Genomic DNA, 16,841 nt, shown 5'->3' with positions numbered 1-16,841 from the left:
AATCATTATGCGAATTATTGCGGAAAAGCATTCTACTCATTATTAGATTAGAGTCCGCCGTATTTTAATCAGTGTACCTGTCGATGCGTTGGAAAGACGAGCAGCGGAAGTATAAGAAAATGACGGCTACCGAGGAAACGGAGCCGTTGATAGCTACGACGTCGGTATCTTCCGTCAGTAAGACTCAAAGAGTCACTTATCATACAATTTCCTTCGTAAGTACAACAAGCAAGATATTTATGTCATGTGATATAATTATCGCGTCCTCCCAATGCAGTGTATGAACGAACGATGCCGAGTTGATGCAGCAATCCTGTGATAAAAATAATTTTTAATTGGAACGCATTATCGCACGTTTTCTTTTATCTTACCTTACGTAAATATTTTATTCTCATACATCCCTGAAAGTTACCTTTAAACTCAGCGCAGACGATATTCATGTCTATGGCTTCGATTCTCTGATCGATTATTATTTGTATAGTGTAAGTATAGTGTATAATTAGGGGCATCATTATTTTTTTTTTTAATTATTAAATACTAAGGTTCGAATAATCAACAATTGAAAGTAATGAGCGTTTTGACAAATTAGTTTTTAATAGTGTTAGAGATTGGAAGTGGAAAGATTGCAATAAATGATAGGTTTTCCGATATTTTTATAAAGAAAAAAGCGTTTCGAAATTGGCTAAAGAGAAATTATACTTAACTCAAATCTTTGACTATTAGGGGAAAAAATGCTTGTGGGCCAAAAATGCTCTTGACAAAAAATTTAATAAAATTATGAAAAGGGTGCTTTCTGGGAATTTTTTTGAGTCGCTAAATAATCTAAATTTCTATTAAAATTTAGATTTAATTTTAAAAAATTAGATTTATATTTTAAACGTAAATATTTATAAAAATTCTTATAAATAAATTTTTATATAAACCAAACGATATTTTAAATTTGTTGACCGTCATATTGAATCTTTCATTTAATTGAAATAACAAATAATTGTTCCACTACCTAAGTATTTTTTTTAATGTGCGGATATTTCCGTCATGAGAGGACTTTTGATCAGTTTTATCTTTGTGGATATTTTCGTCGTTGACAGTCAAGGGGTTAAAAAAATATTCAATAACTTCGAAATACTTTATATACAATGGAAAAAACACTAGTAAAGATGTACCTGCTTCAATACATTATATCTACACTAAAATAAAGTTAAAAACGTTTATAATCGTTGTAGGAAGGTAATGAAAGAGATACGTTGCACGGTGGAAGCTCGGAGACCTCCTTTAATCTTAAATCGATTTCGAACGTTTCGACAACCGTAGATTTCAACAACGAAAATTTCGGCAACAATATTACGTACACGTGGAGCGACGTAAACGTGTATCATAGTGTGAAAAATGACAGAATTTGGGATCGGTTGATGTTCAGGACTAGAAAATCCGTCGCGCAGAAACACATATTAAAAGATGGTAAAAGAAAAGAAATTTTTCGCTTGTCTTTTATGTATTTGCGACGTTTTAATTTTCACTGTATTTCGAAATAAATTATTCTAGTATGTGGAGTGGCTTATCCTGGCGAGCTGCTCGTAATCATGGGTGCGTCAGGCGCAGGCAAGACAACTTTGTTGAATGCATTGACGTTCCGTTCAACACGCGGACTATCTGCGTCCGGTTTGATGGCTGCCAACGGCCAAAGAATATCGCCGGGTATCCTTACCTCGAGGATGGCCTATGTTCAACAAGACGATCTGTTCGTTGGCACGCTGACCGTTATGGAACACCTAATGTTCCAGGCGGCAGTGCGGATGGATCGGCAAATCCCTCGTAACCAGAGAATTAAGCGAGTTAGCGAGGTCATTGATGAGGTAGTTTGATCATGTTGTTGAACGTATCAGGAGATATCTTTAATTACTACATGCAAGTGAGAAAATACTAGAACTAGAAGATCTTTCGCTTGCTAATTGCTCTCTTATTATTAAACTGTTAAACTGTTAAACTTCAGCTTCAGTTTTATTTTATCCACTCACATGTATACATTTAATGACATCTTTTTTGAAAGCAGCTCGCCCTTTCGAAATGTCGAAACACTGTGATTGGGATACACGGCAGGGTGAAGGGTCTTTCAGGAGGCGAGATGAAGAGGTTGTCCTTCGCTTCCGAGGTATTAACCGATCCTCCGTTGATGTTCTGCGACGAGCCGACGTCGGGCTTGGATTCCTTCATGGCTCATCAGGTTGTCTCCATTCTGAAAGCATTGGCGGGTGAGTTTGAGCCGATACAAGATTTTTATCTACGAGTAAAGCTATATTCTGCATTCAGTGTTTAAAGGATTAATAAATAAACGATTTAACAGCACGTGGTAAGACAATCGTTGCGACTTTACATCAGCCCTCTTCGGAGCTGTTCGCTATGTTCGACAAGATTCTGTTGATGGCCGAGGGAAGAGTCGCCTTCATGGGTACAGCCGCGCAAGCTTGCACTTTCTTCAAGACGTAAGTTCACTAATTAAAAAGCTTATTTCTAAACCATTTTAAATTTGCATTTTGTTTCACAGGCTCGGTGCCGCCTGTCCCAGCAATTACAACCCTGCTGATTTCTTCGTGCAAGTGTTGGCCGTGATGCCGGGACGCGAGTTAACTTGTAGACACGCCATCGAAACGACGTGCGATACTTTCCGGAGAAGCGAATACGGTGCGAGTATCGCCCTAAAGGTCGAAGCCGCCCACGGCGAATTCGAGGATACCCTCAAACGGTTCAAATATTCCAAGAATTTCGGCCGATCAGTTTACAAAGCGAGTTGGTGCGAACAATTTCGCGCGGTTCTGTGGCGATCCTGGCTGTCGGTGATTAAGGAACCGATCCTCATTAAAGTTCGCCTGTTACAAACTATCGTATGTTTCACCTCCAACATTATTAATCTGGGTTACAAAACGAAAGAGAAGATTAAAATACAGATCTGCACATTGTAACTTGTAAAAATGTCTACTTGATTAATAAAATATAATTTATCAATCTAGAGAAAAGGCCATTTACGGTCAGAACTAAATATTGGTTGCTTAATAATATCGCATGAATCTACATGAAAATACGTAATTATGTACAATTCATCGCCTTAGTGATGTATGAATGAAATAATTTTTATTTTAACCCCCTTTTTGACGCTTATTCGCGTTCACGAATGATCATGTCATTGGCAAGGACGCATAAAAACAGACAAAGAACAGTTATGAAAGAACAAACTCGAATTTTCTGTTGTAGATGGTCTCGCTGCTGATCGGTGTTATTTACTTCGGCCAGCAAATTGATCAGGATGGCGTGATGAACATCAACGGTGCCCTATTCATCTTCCTCACCAATATGACTTTTCAGAATGTCTTTGCAGTCATTAACGTGAGAATTTAAGACGTAACATATAAACAATTGAGTTACACTTGCAATTTCGGTTCCGATAATTAGTCAGAAACAGCATGGCACGAGAGAACGTTCAACAAAGCTAAAACATATCCGTGCTGTGTACAGGTGTTCTGCGCCGAATTGCCGATATTTCTTCGCGAGCACAAAAATGGTATGTATCGCACCGACGTCTACTTCATCTGCAAGACTCTAGCGGAAGCACCGATATTCTTAGCAATACCGCTGATCTTCACCGCTGTCGTTTATCCTATGATCGGCCTCTATCCAGATGTAAAGCACTTCTTCATCGCTACCGCTGTAGTAGCTCTCGTAGCCAACGTGTCGACTTCATTTGGTAATCGAGAGCTTACGAAACATTACGCATCGCGCGCGTCGTTTTTAATTAATTTTTTTTTAATAATCGCTGTCTTTCCTTTTACAGGCTATTTGATATCTTGTATCAGTAACAGCGTATCTATGGCCCTCTCCGTCGGTCCACCAGTCATAATACCGTTCTTGCTTTTCGGCGGCTTCTTTCTAAATACAGCGTGAGTATTTCAAATCGTCTCGATCAATAATAACTAAAATGCTAATTGAAATACTGATTTTTCCGCGTGTAACAGGTCTGTACCGTCCTACTTCGTGTGGTTCTCGTATTTATCTTGGTTTCGTTACGGCAATGAGGCACTTTTGATCAACCAATGGTCAGAGATCGATTCTGTAGCGTGCACCAGAAGTAACGTGACGTGTCCAAAATCGGGACACATGATTCTCCAAACTTTCAATTTCAAAGAAGAGGACTTCTGGATGGACATCCTTTGCTTGTTCGCGCTTATCGTCGCATTCCGCTTTCTGGCCTTTTTCGCGCTACTGTCAAAAACTTGCCGTTCACACTAATCTTGTCATCGTCATCTTTATCCTTCGTCCATTTGATTATTTTAGACGTCATGCAAAGACATCTACATATTGTATAAGAACCAGTAGTTTGCTCTATAATGCTGTGTGTACTTTTAATAAACAATTTTAATAAAATTGTCTGTCTTGTGTATTGACTTTAGTGCCTCCGCCAAAAAAAATATTTACAATAAACGAATGTTACAACTATATAATATACATTTACATAATAGGGAAATTTGGAAATTTACAAATGTGATAATCAATAAATGTATTCATGTGAGTGCCGTTAAGGATATCGATGTTGACGCGTGGTGACCGCAAAAAAGGCTATACGCAATAGGAACTTGGAAAAATATGTGCCTCGACGAAACAACGAGCGGTGCAGCTACTACCGTACGTGTCGGTGTTTCCTGTATCGGAGCTGACCACTCTTTCGCTCGCATCTAGATATCATTACAAACCGGTTGCAATATATACCGTGCGACCGCATGTACGGTACAGGGATATGAGAAACAATCTCGGGAGATCTTCGAGTGTGTCATAAGAGAAAAAAAAATAGAACGCCGAGATCTAGATATATATCTACCCGCTTGATCTCGCGATACCGCTATCGGTCCGCGAATCGAAGATCTTGCCGGGATTGTCATGCGCCTGGAAGCAGGCAACGCGATATGAGACACAGAGGCGCGGGAAGAGCTACTGTTACTGCCGCTACTATAATGTCGATCATTAAAAAGCAACGTACCATAATTCCAATAGCGAAATAAGATCGGTCTGAACTGGCCGCTCGTCTGTCTCGCTCGACGTACATATAGGGTTTCGGTTTTCGATTACCACGAGTCTTCTGAGTCACGAATGCTTACTACGGTGCGGAGAGTACTTTCGAAGAAAGCCTCGGATGAGTGTCCACGCGCTTACTTATGCATCCGCGAATGAGCTATCGATTCGCGAGCGTCGATTACCGTGTTTGCTTGATCATTATACGCACGTATCGACGGTATTGTTCGTCTTTAATCTCACAATATCGTTGGAGAAATTTCACGCCCTCTGCAACAATCGCAATAATTTCGCATTTTAAAAGCTAATAATAATTCGATTAATTCACTGATAGAATTTGTGTTGTCATCATTAATTAATATTTAATATTTTACGTCTGAGAAAAGATAAAATGTGTGCATTTGTATATATACACGAGTTATTCGCGATCGATAAACTTAGACGAGTCTCCCCAATATTGCTGCTTGCACTGCGTGAATGCGTGCGTGCCTGATATTCGGTTGCAAAGAAAGGCGAAGAAGGGTAACAAGCAGGCAAAGTGCATCAGGTGTATCGAGTGGTGGTAGAGTTACGTGCGTTGAGACGAGAAGCAAACGCGACGCCTGCAGCGAGACTCGTGCTCTCAGTGTTAATCTTCGTTTCATGACACGTCTTATCGGTTTCTCATTCTTCTACGGACACGTAAACGCGCAGTTTCCAAGCTACGCATCGTTGTGCATCGGCGGGCCATTTTGTCCTTGTCATTATCAAGATAACGGCGGTATGTATTATACATATTATCTTTTGCTCGAGAATGGAGCATAGTCTGAACACTCTAAACATCAGATATGATAGACAAGTTTAATTTAACATTTTATAAAGTCTTATTATATAAATTCTGTTTTTACGGTTTATATTAAAAATATTTTAAAAACTTAAGAGTTTATATTATCTTCAAAATAAGATTCCATCATATTTTTATTTCAGCGTTGTTAAAAGTTTTAAACTTTCTAATAAAATATCAGTGAAGATGACGACTGAGTTGAAATTCTTATTAGGTCAATAAACAAATGTCACGTTTTTTATGTATATATTCATAATCTAAATTTTTTATAATTTTGTATTATTTTATATTTTTGACACAGTTGAAATACGGTTTATCAAATAAACAATTACATAAATGATAATTTATTGCATAAAGATATATAGGCTTTAACAAGATAGCATACTAAATAATACAAATAAAATATAAAGTGTTGATAAATTTTTAATGAACCAGAGTTGATATATGATTATAAGGCAATTATATAATTATACCTAGATAGCAAAACGTAATAGTGTGAAAAATCATGTAAACATATTGCTAAAAACAATTTATATATTGTTGCCACAAACATTGCGTAAACATAAATTGTAGCTCCGTCTAGAATTCATATGATGCTCTTGTAGTAATAATATATATTTTTCTCTGAAAAAAGAAAATTGAGAAAAGAATCATGTTTTTATTTTTTTGTGTTCTCTTATCAAGTCTGAAACAGCATGGACGTTAAGCTCGATGCTTCACGACATATTACGATGCTTTCTTGGCAAAACTTATCCGTTTACGCGATGGATCAGAACCGACGCACCGTAAGCAAGCAGCTCATCAATAACGGTATTTAAAACATATTATTTTTCATGTGTAATGTAAAATAAAACAATACGATGATGTCAGTCGCTTTTTTAGTCCGAGGTGTCGTTCGGCCTGGCGAACTCACCGCGATCTTAGGCGGCAGGTAAATTATCCGCGATCAATTATATTGCATAGATCAACTAGCATATTGTTTGTAATCGAAACTATTTTTTCTCCACGTTCCCTCATTTTCCAGCGGTGCTGGAAAAAGCTCACTGATGACAGCATTGGCATTTCGCGCGGAATGTAGGTAGAATTTTTGTATAATTAAATCTTCAAAGAAGAAGAAAAAGAAGGAGATGTTCAAAGCTTAGTTTTTTACTTGAATTGGCAGCCGGCATTGTGGTGCATGGAGATGTTCGCGTCAATGGCATATCAGCTGGCTCTTCGTACATGAGACGTCACAGCGGCTTCATGCATCAGGAAGACATGTTCATCGAGACAATGACGGTGTTCGAACATATCTGGTTTATGGTAAGACTCCGTTTTCCGAGTCCAAGTTATGCGCGATACATCTTTAACAATCTTCATCAGGCTAGAATGAAATTAGACGGGAGAATGCACACCGCGGACATTCGTCTCAAGATTGATTGTTTGCTGAGGGATGTCGGTCTGATCGAGAGACGCGACACTCGCATCGGCGGCGGTGATGACGGCAAGGTTTTATCGGGTGGAGAAAAGAAGAGGCTTGCTTTCGCTACCGAGGTGCGTATATCCGTATGTTATCTTAGTCAGCGTCTCGTGCAAATTCCCGTTTTTCCTTCCAGCTGCTGACGGATCCTGACATACTGTTCCTGGATGAGCCAACAACGGGACAAGACGCGCATTCGGCCGGCGTTCTCGTGTCGCATATGACAACTTTTGCGTTGAGGAACCGCACGGTTTTGTGTACTATACACCAACCGAGTTCCACCATCTTCGGTAGTTTCCATCGCATAATCCTTTTAGCCGGTGGTAGAGTGGCGTTTGCCGGTACCAGTACGCAAGCAATACAATTTTTCTCCAGGTATGTTTCATCATTCGAACACGAAGCAGACAAATTGTAATTTCATTAGATTAATTCAAGGAAGTTCTAAAACATCGTCATGACAGACGAGAAAAGCACATTGCTTTTTATTTTAGTTATGAAATAAATCCATTTTTCTTAGAGATAGAATTTATGGCACGGCTGTGGAATTTTCGTAACGTATTGATATCCTTGTCTTATGCAATTCTTCCTTTTTCCTTCCACGATTACATTTTATGTTCAATTTTGGTCTCTGATATGTAGAAAGATATCTCAGAATTTTACATATTAGAACATGTTAGATTGAAACACTCGTTATCATTGCTATTGTTATCCATAGCCAAGGCTACGAGTGTCCATGCAATTATAATCCGGCCGATTTCCTGGTGGCGACTCTAGCGATTGCACCCAGCGACGCGGATGGTAGCGGAAGAGTCGCGCAGAAGATCTGCGACGCATTTCTCACGAGCGAAGTCGGCAACGAAATCGACGTTATATTGCAAGAGGAGCTTGATACCGCTCATTTGCAGTCCCCCGTAAGCAAATTTTTGCAAAAACAGATATTAACGATTGACGATTAAAGGAAATAACGACAAAAATTCTTTTTGTTTCAGATCGAAAAAAATATTCGCGAGTCGCGTGCCTTGTAAGTGTCTTCTACGCAAAAGAATTTGCTAACATTTCAAATATCAAAAGTATCTAAGAAAATTCGATGACTTAGTTATATTTACGTACGTTGTTATTTAATTCAGCGTGGAATCACGCAGCTGGTTGCGGCTCTACTGGCTGATCCATCGTGGATTCCTGCAAGTTCTGCGCGATCCCTCGGTGCAATTGATCAGGATACTGCAGAAAGTGGTGAGTGATCGGTAGGATGTTCTAAGTCCCTGTGTTGCTTGAACTTTAAGATAAATCTGAGGATCGATTATATGTATCTTGAAACGGTGAAAATTACAAAAGTGAGGAAATTTACTAAAATATCCTGGCGGAAAAAAAACTATAAGAAAGTATACCATTCCGACAATAAATTATAACTTTCTACACATTAAAGTATCCAAAATTTACAACTCATTTATATTTTAAAAAGTTTTAGTTTTTTGTAGAAAATTTATACAACTATCTAAAATGAGTTACAACCTAGCTTCTGCGAAAAAATATAGTTGTAGTTTCTCATATACAAATTATAAATATCTATATGCTAAACTACTGGTTTCTACGGCATAGTTCGGATATTTTCGGCTCAGTTTTGCATAGTAAGTTGTTGTTTCGGCGTATTTATCCCGAAGACTTTTACGCAAAAAGTTGTAGTTATGACGTAGTTTTGGCTTTGTAAGTTGTAAACATTTTTCCGCTAGAGTATCTACGATTTTATTTGTCAAAATCTAGTAAATTTGTTCACTTTTATAATTTTCACATCGTTTTAAATTACATAATTGACTCACTGCGTGCGAGGAACCGATTGAACAACTTGTTGGATGCATATACGGAAGTTAATAATGAGTCGGGTTGCAGACCATTGCAACAACCGCCGGCCTGTGTTTCATAGGCGCCATTGACTTTGATCAATTGGGCATTCAGGCTGTGGATGGTGTTATATATCTTCTAGTGTGCGAAAACGCGTTTTTCCCCATGTACGCGACCCTGGCGTTGATTCCGCAGGAATTGCCGCTTCTTCTTCGAGAGTACAAAGCGGGCATGTATCCCGTTCATCTTTATTACCTGGCGCGAATGATATCGCTGGTGAGTTCAATTTTCCAATCGGTCCACGCAGGCACCGAGTCGCGTACGCGATTCGATTTGCGAGAGCATTTTTGAGTTTTTCAGGTACCTGGATTGTTGATGGAGCCGATGCTGTTCACCGTAATAATGTATTGGCTGGCAGGTTTGCGTCCCGCAATGGACGCTCTCGGTCTGACCATCTTGGTAGTTATATTCACGATGAACGTGTCTACTGCTTGCGGTAAGGGTTTCCATCTGTTCAAATACCAGCGACAGATTACGTGTCCGTTTATACGAACTCTTACGTTTTAGGGTGTTTCTTCTCGTCCGTCTACCAGAGCGTGCCGCTGGCGATGGCATATCTGGTGCCCTTCGATTACGTTCTTATGATAACTATGGGACCTTTCATTAAGCTCGGGTATTTACGATTATTTCATCTAAATTTCTACATTTCTATCAAGTTTTAAGATTGTTATGGACATTTGTGCGTTTCGCAAATATTCTGAATCAGTAGATCCCTATATAATCCGGTACTCGTATAACATGGATTCATATAACAGAAAAAATGACGGTAACGCGGTATAAACTAACCCTGTCTAACGCATTATTAGATACATATAACAAAACACTAATCCACTATCCTATTTACATAGTCATTATTCAGAAAACGATGTTGGAATGTATTTGTCTTTTTATTGATACCCGATTGGTAGCTCGTTGCCCGTATACGTGCGATGGATAAGATACGTCTCCTGGCTACTGCACTCCACGGAAGCTCTTACCATTATCCAATGGAGAGGCATGCATAATATATGTGAGTTTCATCGAGCGTCGCTCCTTTACGAGACGCATAACGGATCTGTTTCCTGTGAACAGCCTGCGAAACGATCGACCTACCCTGCCTTACCGAGGGCACTGAGGTGTTGGACCGCTACGACTTTGATGAGCGCAACTTCTGGCCCGATATCGCCCTCATGGCTGCCATTTACATCATCTTCCACTCGTTGGCATATGTCTTTCTGTGGAGGCGATGCAGATCGAAATAAACGGATCTTTACGCCATCAAAGCAAATGTCGTATATGTGTTACATATTGATTGCGCACCTCTGTAAAAGCGAACGACATCGAATGTCGGGGTCCCTGCTTCCCATCGTTCCAGTTTCATCCTGGCTAATGTGACGTGCAAAACCATCACAATTTCGTAAAAAACCGTGATTACGTGTATGAAACAGTGATAAAAGTGAAGTTGGCGATATCCGCAAAAAGTATCTAATCTTGAACGAAAAAGTTTATTTTTTTATAGCTGAATTTTGTAATGTATTCCAGACAGCATCATGTCCAAAATCGGGACATAAGACGTACGTCTTTTCGACATCTTTTAGACGTCTTTTAGCCATCTTTTAGTAAAACGTCTAAAAAAATGTCTAAAAGACGTCTTTTAGACGTCTTATGTCCCGCTTTTGGACAAGTGTGCTGTATGGGATACCATTCTCAGCCAGATAATTAGTCGAATTGACGTCAATTTCGCGCGCTTTCCGACTTTCGGTTATCGATTCGGTCATCGAAGAAGATTAAAGTCCAACTTGGGTTGTTTCTTTCTTTTTAAGGGGATCCTGGAGTCACGACCGAACTCCGACGGGGTCGATAATTTTGACCGTTTTCTATGTTCCGATCTATATATGTCCTTATCTAACGAGATATTTGCGATATATCTGCCTTTGTCAGATTGCAACGCCATGTACACTCTGTATGTGTGTATATGCATAAAAGCAGTTGGATGAAAAATCTTTCTTATTAGGCTTTCAATCTTAGTTTTAATGGTGCCACGCTGTTCTTTGATCTAGTCCGAGGTGCGGGACATTTTCAATTTGTACACGTATACATAAGCTATATAATTTGTATATAAGCGAACGTTTCCTTGAAGTGATAGCTCTAGGTACAAAAGGTGCAACACCAAAACTAGTATTAAATATATTTTTCTCAAGTTTTTAATCTTAAATTTACTATCCCGCACATGATTTCTGTACGTACTTTAAACGTGTAAACGGGTTTTCCATTCTGTAAAGTCAATTCGAAGAAAATTGGTCCAACTGAAATGTCGGTAATTGCCGTGACTCCAGGATCCTCTTAAGAGAAGCCAAAGACCAATTTGAGCTATCGCGATTGATTGTTAATAATATATATCCTCTTTAATTATCCCTGGACTTACTTGATACAGAAATTTGGCTAATAGAATATTTTTCCTTTCAATTAAACATCAGATTAATTCTTTTTTAAGAAAGAAGATCAAGTACGAGTAATTTAAAATATCCTACAGTACAAAATATTTTTAAAATATTTTAGAAATATTTTTTAGGAAGTTTAAAATAATTCATAAAAATATTTTTTAAATATTCCTATGTTCACCAGATCATGTCGAAAAAATACTTTCAAAAATATTTTTAAATGATCAACTCTGATTAAGGGTCGATTCAGACACAGCCGTGCCGTACCCGTACCGTATCCGTATCGTTAACATTAGACAAGGCTGGAGACACATTAGACAAGGATGGAGACAATAGGAATCCTTGTCTAATGTTTCTGTCCGTGATACGGTACGGGTACGGCACGGCTGTGTCTGAATCGACCTTAAAGAGTCTCTAATACGCTCTATCTTTGTTTGAAATTTGATGTGCAACGAAGACAAAAGATGCTTACATCGCTGTGAACGTGAATCGGACCGCAGCCCAGAAAACGCACATGAAACTTGATTTTCAGATAAAATAATTATTTCCAGAGAGAAGAATGAGAGACGACACGGCCCGGTTTTAAGTGATCCGCGAACCTGATACGCCCTCTGGGAACGATGTAAAACGTGCACATGAACTACGTAGCCAATGTCCACGTTTGGGCCACGGGGTAACACATACGTGCACGATTTAGGTTGCGTTCCGTGCTAATGTCGGTAACGCAAAGTTATTAATTTTTCGTTATGTGAGCGAGCGAGAAGGTATAAGAGCGAGCGAGACAGTAATTGGAGTGAGCGAGATGAGAATAACACATTCAGAAGGCTCGGGGGTGGGGATCTGATCGAAGATCGAGCATCGAGTCTTTTCCTTGCGCGCCGTTGTTCTTATGCGAGCAAATACTTTATCGAATGGAAATTCTTGTTTTGTTCCTCGTAGCTTTCCACTGCAGCTCATTTTGCATCTGATCCATCCGATTTACCTACTTCAATAGTACAATCGTCAATAAAGCTTATTAACAAACAATAAATTCATTTAGATACACAAATCAAAATATCAAAATAATCGCTTTTATTCCCTTGAATAAAATATATTTTTATTTATAGTAATTGCTGAAAGAAACTCATCAAATTAAGAAAAGAATTAAGAAAATGTATTATTAATTTTTTAATTTCCAAATTTGATCTTCTCAAAAACTTTATACAAAATTTTTTAATATACATTATTTATTATATATTATTATATATTATTTTATATATACTTTTGCAACTACTTTTCAACTGTATTTGCAATCGATTATTTATTTAAAAACACATACAATTAAGAAAAAAAGAAAAAAGCCCCGGGGGCGGGGGTATCCGAGCAGAAGAAACCGATGTGTAATAGTACAATCGTCATTCGTCAATAAGGGTGGCAGTGTGGTTTTGTGGTAAAGCGCCAGACTCGTAATCCCGAGGAACCGGGTTCGAGTCCACCTGATCACAGGAATTTTTATATTCCAAACTGCACCCCCCGCACGAGTGGGGCTCGTGCGGAGAAACTGGGCTATCTTTCAGAGACATTAAATTTGAAATTGGTCGTCAAGCTTGTGGGGAGCTTGGGAGTTTTGGTTACGCTCCGTATAATAACAATAAAAAATTTACAAAATTTAAATCAAAAAATAGAAAAACAACGTAGAGAATTACACGAAGAAATCAATAAATTGAAAGGAAACGTAAGAGTGTTTTGTAAAGTAGTGCGTCCACGGACGCCGAAAAAAATTCGAAATATGAAATTGAGTGAGTCACGTTATCTCGTTCTTCGTGGGACGTGCCCCCGGACCGAAAATGAGAACAAACCAAAATTGGCTGACTTGTCAGTGCATAACATCGGTGTCGAGTGGACGTACAAATGCCTTGAAGAAACAAAGAAGATCTCCTCTCACTTTAACCCTTTGGACCAACGGTTTAACGTCTCTTTCCGAAAGACGGAGCCCAAGTTTGCTCCGCACAAGAGGCCTATCTTGCACGGAGGGGCGCAGCTGTCGGAAAAAACTTTCCATGGCTCTAGTGGACTCGAACCTGGTTCCTCAGATTACGAGTCTGGCGCTCTACCACTAGACCACACTGCCGCCCTACATAGGATTACTTTTTCAACTGTATTTTACAATTTCTGCAGAACACAAAAGTTGGTCTTCGTATGTATTTTACATTGTATATCATAACACTGCTGCTCATTTTATAGATTATAGACAATAAATAATCGATTGCAAATACAGTTGAAAAGTAGTTGCAAAAGTGTATATAAAATAATATATAATAATATATAATAAATAATGTATATTAAAAAATTTTGTATAAAGTTTTTGAGAAGATCAAATTTGGAAATTAAAAAATTAATAATACATTTTCTTAATTCTTTTCTTAATTTGATGAGTTTCTTTCAACAATTACTATAAATAAAAACATATTTTATTCAAGGGAATAAAAGAGATTATTTTGATATTTTGATTTGTGTATCTAAATGAATTTATTGTTTGTTACAGGTTGTGTGATATAAGCTTCATTGACGATTGTACTATTGAAGTAGGTAAATCGGATGGATCAGATGCAAAATGAGCTGCAGTGGAAAGCTACGAGGAACAAAACAAGAATTTCCATTCGATAAAGTATTTGCTCCCATAAGAACAACGGCGCGCAAGGAAAAGACTCGATGCTCGATCCTCGATCAGATCCCCACCCCCGAGCCTTCTGCATGTATTATTCTCATCTCGCTCACTCCAATTACTGTCTCGCTCGCTCTTATACCTTCTCGCTCGCTCACATAACGAAAAATCAATAACTTTGCGTTACCGACATTAGCACGGAACGCAACCTAAATCGTGCACGTATGTGTTACCCCGTGGCCCAAACGTGGACATTGGCTACGTAGTTCATGTGCACGTTTTACATCGTTCCCAGAGGGCGTATCGCGTTCGCGGATCACCTAAAACCGGGCCCCGTGTCGTGTCTCGTCTCTCATTCTTCTCTCTGTGTTAACTCAATTAACTTTTATTAATTATAAGTAAACTGTTATTTCCTTGAACTATGAGAATGTATTTCTAAATTTGCCTAAACAATTTCCAAACAAGTGCAATAATAAAAAAGAAAAAATATCTGTCTGCTAAGTATACGGAGGTCGTCGACAGATGGCGGGTCGAGGCCTTCTTTCCTCGACCAGAGAAAGGAGGAAGCGACAAGCGACAAGCGACGGCTGTGGCGGCTGGCGCCTCTATCTGGAGGGAAGCGGAGCGGATCTCGGTGCATTCGGAGTTCGGACGTTCGGAGTACTTCGGAGCCGTTCCAGGTTCTAGTCTGGTCTGGCCATGTTACTAGCGCGGCGGCCGTCGTTCGTCGTCATTAACGAGTCACAGTGCCAAGAGGATAATCGTCGCGCGCCTCATACGTAACGTAGTTTCCTCGCAACGACGTGGCCGCCCCTCGGGACTCGGGATACGAGAGATTCGTGTTAGGACCCACGGTGTGCAGGTGCAGGCCGGAGCCGCGGTAGCTGCATCATGTGCGTCTCCCTAGTGTCACAGAATTGAGGGCCCCCCTCCCTGGTTGTCCCCTTCCCCCGTGTAGGAGTGTTCGGCACGGAAGAGCACGAAGGATAGAGTGAGGCGGTGGAAAAGAAGAGAGGCAGAGGGAGAGAGAAAGCGAAAAGGAGAGCCAGGAGGACGCAAGAAGAACAGGAAGAGTTATAATGCATCCTGGAACGGCGGCTCGTCGCCGATGCGCCGTCGAACGTCTTCAGACCCTCCGGTCGCGCGAAGCCACGTCGTCGCCGTCGTCGGTCTCTCGGCGCAACGTCGTCGGACGCGGATGAGAAGAGGCGCCTCGCGTCTTCGTGGGTCAGCGGAGGCGCTGCGAACAATTGCTAACAGCGCGTGATATATCCTGCGTTAGGTACGTTACACCGCGGGAGACAGAGAGAGAGAGAGAGAGAGAGAGAGGGGGGGGCCTCGCGCGCGATTCCCCTCGACTCGGGGGCCCCCTACGTCCCCGCCCTCCACCACACCTCTCGTCTCGTCCTGTTCCTCGCGGTTCCTCTCGGCCCTATTGCCGTTGCATCGCGCGTCCGACGCGCGACCGTGACGCGTTACTCCGTTTACGCGAACCCTGCGTGCCCCAACATACGGCGCGAGCATTGGCGCGTCTCGCTCGAGACCCCGAATCGGGGCATCAAACTCCTAAGCGCCGCGCCGCCGCGATCCAGATCCCGATCCAGATCCCGACCTCGCGCGTCAACATCGTGGAGAGAAAAAGAAAGAGGGAGAGAGGAGAGAGAAAGAGAGGGGGGAACCCCTGGTGCTCGAGTTTTCAGCAATTTTCCAAGGAACACGACTCTCTTATCTCCTGGGTGCTGTTTCGTTATGGGAGACGCGCGTTTAACATCTGTCCAAGATAGTACTTTTAACAAGTCCTAAAGATAGGACAGTCGGACGCTCCTCCGTGAAAAACGATACCACCGGTATGTCTTGTTTGAACGCTTTCTTATAGCGTTTTCTACTAGGGAAACTAGCGCAACACAGGTGCACACTGAGTGCAATTTTATTGCTCCAATTGTGAAAATCAGTTCACGTATTTTTTCAGTGTTTAATGTTCTATTGACAGAAATTTTTGTCAAATTAAACACAGTAGAACATTAAGCACTGAAAACATGTTGCGCTAGTTTTCCCAGTAGAAAACGCTATTAGCTCGATGCGTTCACACTTGTATACAATTCCATTTTACGCATAATGCTATCGCGGAAAGGTGTTAGTAATTGTCGGAATCGAGAAACTTTAAGTCGTAAGATTTTCTTCTCAGATTTTTTACGTAAAATAACGTATTTATGCACGTGCGTGCGCATATACAGATCTTACAGTTGTCGATATCATCGTCGCGAACAGTGGTTTTTCGCTTCCCGATTAAAATTTCTGGGAAACGACAAGCACGGGCAACGCGAGAGCACGCATTTGGCACGGTACGACTTGCTGGGGAAGGCGATCGTTTGACGCGCGCGGTAACCGAGGACAGTTTATCGGAAGCGATCCATGATGATGGATGTCGCCCCGCAATAATAAACGAGCCGGCCAAGATCGCGCGGCAGGCACACGTGTGTGCACGCGCATACACGCACGTAGAATGCATCGGAGGCACGTGGCGTGGCGCGGCTATTAATC

At 40.6% G+C, this 16,841-nt stretch overlaps 3 protein-coding genes across 11 annotated transcripts in view; all 3 read left to right on the top strand.

The window, feature by feature from the left end:
- The first annotated feature begins 80 nt into the window (after positions 1–80).
- Positions 81–4,413, top strand: LOC139768612 (protein white-like). 3 transcript variants are annotated; one of them, XM_071698975.1, is made up of 10 exons: positions 81–215; positions 1,224–1,458; positions 1,543–1,853; positions 2,051–2,249; positions 2,342–2,480; positions 2,543–2,879; positions 3,247–3,378; positions 3,508–3,736; positions 3,824–3,929; positions 4,005–4,413. In XM_071698975.1, the coding sequence occupies exons 1-10, from the start codon at positions 84–86 to the stop codon at positions 4,276–4,278; spliced, it is 2,094 nt and encodes a 697-aa protein (XP_071555076.1). In that variant the 5' UTR covers positions 81–83; the 3' UTR covers positions 4,279–4,413. The 3 variants fall into 3 exon arrangements, with proteins under 3 accessions (XP_071555076.1, XP_071555075.1, XP_071555077.1); XM_071698974.1 differs by having other exon boundaries at positions 2,048–2,249; XM_071698976.1 differs by lacking the exon at positions 81–215 and adding an exon at positions 293–482 and having other exon boundaries at positions 2,048–2,249.
- A 1,124-nt stretch (positions 4,414–5,537) lies between these two features.
- LOC139768613 (protein scarlet-like) lies at positions 5,538–10,503 on the top strand. Its single transcript, XM_071698977.1, has 15 exons — positions 5,538–5,815; positions 6,563–6,688; positions 6,761–6,809; positions 6,903–6,952; positions 7,041–7,180; positions 7,241–7,411; positions 7,474–7,712; positions 8,053–8,248; positions 8,327–8,358; positions 8,465–8,570; positions 9,225–9,452; positions 9,537–9,672; positions 9,744–9,849; positions 10,145–10,245; positions 10,308–10,503. Exons 2-15 carry the CDS (start codon positions 6,574–6,576, stop codon positions 10,475–10,477), a joined length of 1,839 nt encoding a protein of 612 aa, XP_071555078.1. The 5' UTR covers positions 5,538–5,815; positions 6,563–6,573; the 3' UTR covers positions 10,478–10,503.
- A 4,373-nt stretch (positions 10,504–14,876) lies between these two features.
- Positions 14,877–16,841, top strand: part of Rhogap19d (Rho GTPase activating protein at 19D) — a 30,800-nt gene continuing 28,835 nt past the window's right edge. For 2 of the 7 annotated variants that reach the window (XM_071698957.1, XM_071698955.1), the window contains exon 1: positions 14,878–15,582. The gene's annotated coding sequence lies outside the window, so the exon portion shown is untranslated. Of the gene's footprint in view, positions 15,583–16,841 lie in introns of all 7 variants that reach the window. The other 5 variants (XM_071698958.1, XM_071698959.1, XM_071698968.1 and 2 more) reach the window with 4 other exon arrangements.

The sequence above is a fragment of the Temnothorax nylanderi genome, unplaced genomic scaffold (genome assembly GCF_030848795.1).
Source record: "Temnothorax nylanderi isolate EJ_2023f unplaced genomic scaffold, tnyl_v1.0 TNYL_tig0017_pilon, whole genome shotgun sequence".
Classification (NCBI taxonomy): domain Eukaryota; kingdom Metazoa; phylum Arthropoda; class Insecta; order Hymenoptera; family Formicidae; genus Temnothorax; species Temnothorax nylanderi.
Note: the sequence above shows the minus strand (reverse complement) of the source record. Positions and strands in the feature narration are given on the sequence as shown.